Source organism: Phaenicophaeus curvirostris, chromosome 1, assembly GCF_032191515.1.
Source record: "Phaenicophaeus curvirostris isolate KB17595 chromosome 1, BPBGC_Pcur_1.0, whole genome shotgun sequence".
Taxonomy (NCBI): domain Eukaryota; kingdom Metazoa; phylum Chordata; class Aves; order Cuculiformes; family Cuculidae; genus Phaenicophaeus; species Phaenicophaeus curvirostris.
The window spans coordinates 194160959-194168846 of record NC_091392.1 but is presented as its reverse complement, the minus strand read 5'-3'; the positions used below and the strand labels follow the sequence as shown (position 1 = coordinate 194168846).

General features: G+C 47.5%; 1 protein-coding gene across 1 annotated transcript in view; it reads right to left on the bottom strand.

Moving 5' to 3' along the window:
• Window positions 1-209: 209 nt before the first annotated feature.
• The window catches only part of CHRDL2 (chordin like 2), a 29141-nt gene continuing 21462 nt past the window's right edge, over window positions 210-7888 (bottom strand). The window contains exons 9-11 of the mRNA XM_069850028.1: window positions 7675-7857; window positions 2950-3042; window positions 210-1156 (exon numbers count right to left, since the gene is read on the bottom strand). Coding sequence (XP_069706129.1) covers window positions 1077-1156; window positions 2950-3042; window positions 7675-7857 — 356 coding nt within the window. The 3' untranslated portion in view covers window positions 210-1076. The remainder of the gene's footprint in view (window positions 1157-2949; window positions 3043-7674; window positions 7858-7888) is intronic.

Here is a 7888-nt window from a genome sequence, read left to right as displayed (position 1 = left end):
GAGGATGTTGCCTGTGTGAGTGCAAGGCGATCACACCCCACTGGGATGAGGGTCCCACCCCACTGGGCTGGGGGTCTCATCAAGGCCCCCAAGTCATAACAGGGACGTACGGGAAAAAAAAGAGCTGGCACAGGAGGCTGAATCAAGAAGACGCTTTTAATCAGATTTATCAGACGGATCTGAATCTCCAAATAAATAGATTTATCAAAACAGAATAAAACAAGAAACCAAGGATAAATACATGTACCAAAACAACCTGAAAATCCCCCAAAGCTATTTCCAGACAGGGAGAGAGTGATGCTGCTGCACACCCTCCTCCCCACGCTGCTGAAATGGTCCTGTTTGCTCTCTGGGAGATGCCGCTCCTGTGAATACAGCCCAGTAGATATTATGTAGGATATATATAAATATATAGCATAATAACATGCTTAGTAGCGACCTTAGTGCAGTGTTAGGGGTCTCAGACCCTGTCAGCAGGTGGGTCCTCCCAAGACCTACATTTTCAAGCGACCTGCAAAGAAGGGAAAAGGATCCTCCAGCTGAAACAGAGGTGAAGAGACCCAAGATTTTTCAAGAAATGCGCTTTGGAAGGTATTCAGCCAAAGAAACCCTTTGCAGATCGCAAGGGCTCCAAGAAAAGAACTAAGGATGATTTTTCTCTCCTTGCAGGTCATCTTTATGCTGGCAGTGGTAAAATGCATGATCATGTTCTGCTTTGCTGCAAGCTCCTGATGCTCTTCAGAAATGCCAGGATGTTGGGGATGTGTCCCCCATCTTCCCACCGCACCGGGTCTCACATCTCTGCCACCTCTCCCTCCTCCCTCTGCACAGTCGACAGCTTTGGTAGCAGGAGACGACGGCTGGCCCTTTCCACTCTCCCACTGGAGAGAGACACCTCCATGGCTGTGGCTTCAATGCGGTTCCATTTGGTTTGCTGGAGATTTTGTAATTTACACTAGTGTATCTTTTATTGCTGTGCCGGTCTATTTAATAATGCAACTTTTTTTTTTTTATATATATGTGTATGTGTGTATGTGTGTGTGAGTGTAGATAGATCAATAGCTAAAGTTTTTTCTCTACAAGTTCTTTGTTTCTTTCTCTGGGCTCTCTGTCATCCTCAGCTCTGATGTCTGGGCTCGGAAGATATTCCAGTGACCTGGATGAGCAGAGACAGATGCTCATTAGCAACAACCCTTGGAGTAGGAAAATGCCATTCACTTGATGTGTAGCACCCTCTGCACTGAAGGACCACGCAACACTGGCCATGACCAGAGCAGCACATCAGTGGCCCTGTAACCTGGCCCTAGACTTTGCCACCTTGCAAATAAAATTGTATTTGAGGTCAAAAGCAACCCTATATACCTCCTGCAACTCAATTAACAGCACAATCAACAGCATTTCCAATGTTTTCCTGGAAACCATTCACAGGCTCTTAAAAGAATAAGAGCTCAGTCTGAAATAGGGATAAATTCTCTCCCTCTGCCTCCTCAAAGGATGCTTTAACTTTAGTGGTTAGGGCCACATCTTCCCTGGCTTCTCTGGGGTCCATTCTGCCTGTAAGGGGGAAGAAGCATTTTTCTTGTCTTCTGACATCAGAAAGCCAAAATTCAGATTTTGTGGGACATGGGCAGGTATGCTTTTCTCCTTTCTTCTGTCAGCCCCATTTATTTGGGGTGGCTTTCTCAAGATCCCCACATTTATATTCACTTCTCTGCTCCTGTTCCAGCCTTGGGTCTTCATGCAGGGTTTTACAGGCACCTGCAGTAGGGGAAGATCCTGTTGCTTAAGAGGCACCACACCTAGATCCCCCCACAGCCTCACCAGGGAGCTGCAGACTCCCTGCAAAGCAAATGCATCGGTGGGAGATGGGAAACATCCTTAAAACTACTATGAAGTGTCCCAGACTTTCTCCTTGCTCGCGCAGAACATCCCATCCCCATATATGCAGGAGGTGGCTGGAGGTGCTTTCCATTTAGGTGATCGCTTCCCCTCTAATCCCAGCAAGGATTATGCAGCCCTAATGTCGTCATCCCCAGGAGGAGGCATATTTTCTAGCTGAATTAATCTGTTGTGAAGAAATCACCAGCCAATGCTTTCCTAGAACTTGTGGCAACAACAGAGGGATGGTTTCACAACAGGGTTATTTGTCAGGGGAAACTGAGGCAAGAGAAAGGGGGCACGTGCCAGACATCCTGTCAGGGTATGAAACCCAACGTGGGAGTGGGGACTTGAAAATCCCACAGGATTTGGTCAAGAGATGTTGCCTGGAGCAGACTGGAGGGAGAAATAATTCCCCACCCTCCCTGGGATACTGGGTGTGCTGGTATGCACTGGGCAGCAGCACCGTTCCTGGCTGACCCGATGACCCGTGGGTGCTGGACAATACGGGAATGGCTCCGATCCGAACCTAACCTATTAAACTCTAATCCAACCCAGGCGAAGAGGCAGCCAGCGGGAAATAGTACAGCAGTTTCACTCCACACAGGCACTCTCGGCATGTGCACTGGCATTCCTGCTTTTTGTAACATTTACGCACATCCAAGAACATTAAGAATGATTTCTTAAAATATTTGACGAGTTCATTTTTTTTTTTCAAATCCCTTGCATTATTTTTTTCCCCTCTAGTGCCAGATGGATTAGATATAAAAAAAAAATCAAGCCGTTTTACGGGCTTTGGAGAGACAAAGCCTTCATATTTCACAAGCGTGCATCCACTTTTAGAAAGCTGGCTGCCCTTTCCGATACTATAAAGTGAAAATGTGATTGCTAACCAGGAGTGTTGCATATGCATGTGAAGACAGGTCAGCCCTGACCCAGCTATGTTTGCATAAGCCTTGTCCCTACGGTTCAGCTCCTCATGCTGTGCCGGGATTTATGAAGCAAAACACGGCGCTGTTGGAGGCAGAATCTGCCAGAGGAGTGGGGAAACGGGATTTTTCTCTCCCTTACCTTCATTTGTCCTGGTGATCAACCTGAAGTTCTGTGCTTCTTGCTTGAATTCCTGTTTGCTGATCTTCTTGGTCTGTATCAGATGAAATATCCCTGCAGAAGGAAACACAGGGTAACAGACTCTGTGACATTGTTTTTAAGGCTCAGTCAGGTTTGGATTCACACTTTTCTGTCCCTTCCTGATATGCAAAAGGGACACAGGCCACATTGGATGCTCCAGGGCTCTGGCTCGGTGCAGGACCTGCTGCCGAAGCTCGGTGGAAGTTTGGGAGTGAATCCAGGGCTGGCCGAGGACCAGGGAAAATCTCATTTGAAAACTTTAACTGCTTGTTAAATTAGAATGTGGCAGGGACAACACCACAAAGCAGGTGAAAGCAATAAGATTTTGTTGTTCCAAAAAGCAACTCACACTGCAGAAGGTGTGATCTTCATCCAAAACTATAAGATAAACAACGGTGAGACCAACAGATCCTGGGATTCCCATCCTCTCTTCTCACTCTCAACCACCTGTCTTCCCTGTCTACAGAGGCCACTCCATCCTTGGATGCTTTCCTTTCTTAGAAGCAGCCAGGGACCAAAGCTTTCCGTCTGTCTGCCCCAACTCTTGAAACTCCTCCAGGACAGAAAAAACATGAATGACCTTATCAGAGATTGATATTTCTGCCTGTGCCAGCATCATCCCGTCAGCAGAGGTGCCTGACTCAGACGTTTGACCAAAGAAAACCAGAACTTGCATTTTGCAATGGAAGTGACCTTTCTATGGGATTAGGGGTTATGATATTTGTATTGTCCTGTGAAGGGTGACAAACCAGACAGGTATGCTTGGCATATCCTTCCCCACCTCTCACCCACACCCCCCGTGCATCCAGCCTCTCTCTGCTGGTAGATGTCAGAGGCAACATGGTCCCCCTTATTTGGTTAAGAGACTTTCCCCAATTCCCAGCAGCAGTTACACATAAAAAGAGTATGTAACAAATGGGAACTGGCTAGCAATCCATATAAACGAGATGTTATGGACTGTGGAAAATTAATACAGGAAGTCAAAGACATCCAGAGAAATACGTGGAGAGTTGGACTATTAATAAGTCCTATAAGTGGGTCAGGAAAAGAAGTCCTACTAGTAACAAAAGAAGATACTGTATGGAGATAATAAAACTGTTAATGACGCAAGAAAGGCACAAGTGTTCAATAAATCCTTCTGGTCTATACTTAGAAAGGAGCAGAGGGTGTGCTTATAGTCCCCATGGCTGATGAAGCACTTTCCAGTACATTAGTAACCAAGAGGATATTTCAAACAAGAGCTACAAGAGATAAACATCTTTTAATCAACCGACCTAGATAATGTTCACCCAAAAGCCCTCAGAGAGTTGGCTGCGACCTCTGCCCCCCTGGATGGTTGTTTCTGACAGATGTCAGGAGCTGGGGAGCAGTGGAGGAATGCAGACGATGCTCCTGTTCGCACAGGAGACCATGAGGCGGCGCAGATAAGAATAGCCCGATGCGTCTGCCACCCACCCAAGAGGCAGTACAGGATGGAGCTGCTAAAGGCTGATGCCATTTCCCAGTGAGCAGATACTGTCCAACAGACTGAATCATTCTTTGCAAAGTTTAGGATGAGATGGAGGGAGGTGGTGAGGTTGTTGGGCAATTACCACATTTCTTGGTGCTTTAAAGAGGGCTCATAAGAAAGACGGGAACAGACCTTTTAGCAGGGCCTGTTGGTATAGGACAAGAGGTGATGGTTTTAAACTAGAAGAGGGGAGACTCAGACTAGGTATTATGAAGATTTTTTTTTTTTTATGATAAAGGTGGCGAGACACTGGCACAGGTTGCCCAGAGAGGTGGTAGATAATCTAACCCTAGCAACAATCAAGGTCAGATTGACCAGGACTCTGAGCAGTTTGCTCTAGTTAAAGATGCCCCTGCTCATTGCAGGGACCTTTAAAGGTCCCTTCCAACCCAAACTCTTCTGTGATTTTATGATTCTACACTTTAGGCTGTGCCTCATGACCAGAAACCTAGCAGAGTCTTGTAGAGCACAAAGAATGAATTGAGGACCAGCCCCAGCTCCAAGGGAGCAATTAATCTTCCCTAATTTTAGAGAGATGAAGGAGAAACATGCTCTTCTGCAGTGCCATTCTACTCATCCCCAAATGGGTGGACGAGACACATGATAACTGCTTCTCTCTGCTTGACTGTGTGGGGAACCGCACGACTTTTTAAACACAGGCTGGGGAGTGAAGAGAGTCTAATTCAAGAAACTGGTCTTAGGACTTGCTAAATCATCTGCAAAACAAAGCCTTGGCAGGTGGATGGAGACAGGAACATGGGTTCACGTGGGGGTATGAGACCCATTCCAGCAGGACACAATATTTGACCAGGTCCTTGCACCTCATTTTGGGTTCTGCACCTCCAGAAAGACACAGAGGGAGTCCAGAGCAGAGCTATGCAAAGGACTGAAGGACCAGAAGTTTCTAAGATCAAGGAAAGACTGAAAAAAAAAAATAACTGCTTAAACTGTGTAAGAGAGGACAGCGGCGTGACCTGATGGCATCTTCAGATGTATCAGATGAAAGGAGTCTGCTCTTCACACTCATGGTGGAGCCTATGAGAAGGCATGAGCTTGAGCTGCAAGGAGACTGCCCATTGGGAAAAGTCTTCCCTTCAGAAGGGGTCTGGGGCTCTGGAAGAGATAACATGAGCCTTACAGTCTCCATGGCAGGAGATCTTCAAGCATATGCCAGAAGAACTTGAGGACAGCTGATCTGGATCCCACAGGTCCCCTCCAGCCTGGGTGTGAGCATACAACTCTAGAGTGAAATACTGGGGATTGCTGATGGTCCCTGAGCTGCAGGTTTTCAGGATAGAAAGAAATATTTTGGTCAATGTCTAATCAACATCTTGGCAGGGTAAGCATGGGAAAGAGGTCCTTGGGGCAAATGTAACTTCATGTACAGCCCAGGCCTCCAGTGAAGCAGGGTGAAGGGCAGAAGTCAACAACACAGCCTCCAAGCCATGGGGTCCCTCTCTGATCCTGCCTGTTCCTTTTTCATCCTCACTCGCCATGATAATTCCTGCTCTAAACCATCCGCAAGTCACATTTTAGAACTTCTGAGGTGTTCAGAAACCCTAAAAATGTGGGAAAGCCCCCACTGTAACTCATCTGGGAGCTGCTTGTGCACCACCAGCAAGCTGGATTAAGCTTTCAGCTGGGTGTTGGCACCAGTTTCTCCTCTCAGGTTGTGCCTTATGGATGAAACCATCCCAGCACATAAATAGATGAGGCCACGTAGGTATCATAAGCCCATACAAAGGCAGATGGAAGGGTTCCAGGTGCAACTTGCAGTCTCTTTTCTCCACACATGCTGCTCTATTGGTAGAGTGATGGACCATGGAGAGGTGGAATCCATATGTGACTGAGCTCATGCTCTTTCCCAATAGTAACACTTTGCTCTGCCAAGCAAAAGAGCTGTGTTGGCCTCAGGGACAAGGGCCTCCCCTGTCCTTGGCTGGCAGGGCTTGGGAGTTCCGTGCAGACACGAAGCTTTTGGCCTCAGAAGGTGGCAAGAAGGTTTAGGTGGCGACCTCTGCCAAGGAGCGAGGAGAGGAAATGGTGGGGCCCAGACAGTGCAGGCTCAGAGTTGTCCTCTAGCTACAAGGTGCTATTGTGAAGGAGGCTTTGCTGAGGCAGGGGGGAGGATGGGGAGAGGGGCATTGTGGAGGATGGCAGGAGAGGAGGGAAACGTGGTGGCAGCCATGCTTCGCCTCTAGAGTCAATTTATCCAGCTGCCGTCCACGTGTGCCCACCCTTGTCGACTGGGATGAGCCAGTCCCAGGAGGGCTGAGGTCTCCTTAAGGAGAGAGGCGAGACATGAACATACTCAAGGGACCAGAATATCTGCCTTACGCATATTCAGAAGACACCCAGCTACATGGGCTGAAGGTCACTGTATAAATGGACAGGGTGCAACCAATCTCAAGTGCTCAAGGCACAACTTTTTGCAATGGGTAGAGTATGTTCAACAGAGACTCAAGGTTGGGGCACTGCAGTGCTCTCCCTGGCCCAAGAGAAACGCAACACAAAAATCCATTGACCAAGGGTATTTGGCAGAGATAGGCTTTTCTGGTCCATAAGAGTGTTGCAAAGCTAAAGGTACAGGGAATTCAACAGTGTATTTGCTGTGCTTTGACCTCTGAAGGACACATCAACAGAACCATTCAAATCCACCCATCCAAAAAGTAGACTGAGGACAATTCATCCTCGTCATGTGCACCTTTGCAGCAGCTCTGCAAGCTTCGCTCCCAGTGATGGGTGAACTGAGGGGAGGAAGGGGTGGAGAGCAAAAGCAAAAATTTGGAATGACCAGAACAACTTTTTGTTTTGTTTTCCATGAGCATTTGGCATGGAAGCAGGCAGGTTTGGAGTAACAAGCCCATGGTCCTTGCCTTGTTTGCTCATGTGCTGTGCCTGCGGGTGGTGTGGCAGCTTGTGGCAGGGTATAGTTGGGCCAGAAGTGGTATCCAGCCCCTGGTCTGCATGCACCTGCATCAAAAGAGTGTGAAAGAAGGAGTTAGAAAAACCAGCTTGCTGTTAGCAGGTTTCAACTCAATACACAAGGACTGGATCACCACTACAAAAGCCTGAAAAATTGAACAAAGCTTGGAAAGCACCATGTTTCTACACACACCTCCTCCATTGCTGGCTGGTTTTGTTACAGGACTCACCTCTAATCAGCTTCCAGTTGTAGATTTCCACCTCTTCTGAGGGTTCCTTCTCAATTGCAATCGTTCTGAGAATCTCCTTGGAGGTCTCTGAGCTCGGTGGCACAAACATGTACACCAGGACATGGTTAGGGTTCTTGCCACATCGGGTGGTGACTATTTCATCAGTGGGTTTGACTCTGGTTTCTGGACAAAACACAAGGACAGAATTCATTAA